Source organism: Fulmarus glacialis, unplaced genomic scaffold (genome assembly GCF_000690835.1).
Source record: "Fulmarus glacialis isolate BGI_N327 unplaced genomic scaffold, ASM69083v1 scaffold40165, whole genome shotgun sequence".
In the NCBI taxonomy this organism is placed as follows: Eukaryota; Metazoa; Chordata; class Aves; order Procellariiformes; family Procellariidae; genus Fulmarus; species Fulmarus glacialis.
The window spans coordinates 603-840 of NW_009213066.1; the positions used below are offsets into that span (position 1 = coordinate 603).

Sequence of the window (238 nt, forward strand, 5' to 3'; positions counted from 1 at the left end):
CCCCGGCAACAGCGAAGCAAGAGGCTGAGGAAGGTTTGGGTGTTACGCGTCAGCTCCTCCGGCGTCCGTTCGTCCGTCCCCGTCGGCGTTTTCAACCCCCGACCGATCACCCCGGCGTGAAAAACCGACCAAACCCCTCCGGAAAAATGAACGGCGGCGGTAAAACGTCGGTTGATTTCCAACAAGGAAACGTCACCCGTTTCCTCCCGGCCGGTTTCTTCCCCGTCGGATTTTTCTC

The 238-nt window shown here is 59.7% G+C and overlaps 1 protein-coding gene across 1 annotated transcript in view; it reads right to left on the minus strand.

The window, feature by feature from the left end:
• Positions 1–238, minus strand: part of INTS5 (integrator complex subunit 5) — a gene marked incomplete at both ends in the record, with an annotated part of 2542 nt that overhangs the window by 594 nt on the left and 1710 nt on the right. Inside the window, one exon of the mRNA XM_009578071.1 lies at positions 8–235. Coding sequence (XP_009576366.1) covers positions 8–235 — 228 coding nt within the window. The remainder of the gene's footprint in view (positions 1–7; positions 236–238) is intronic.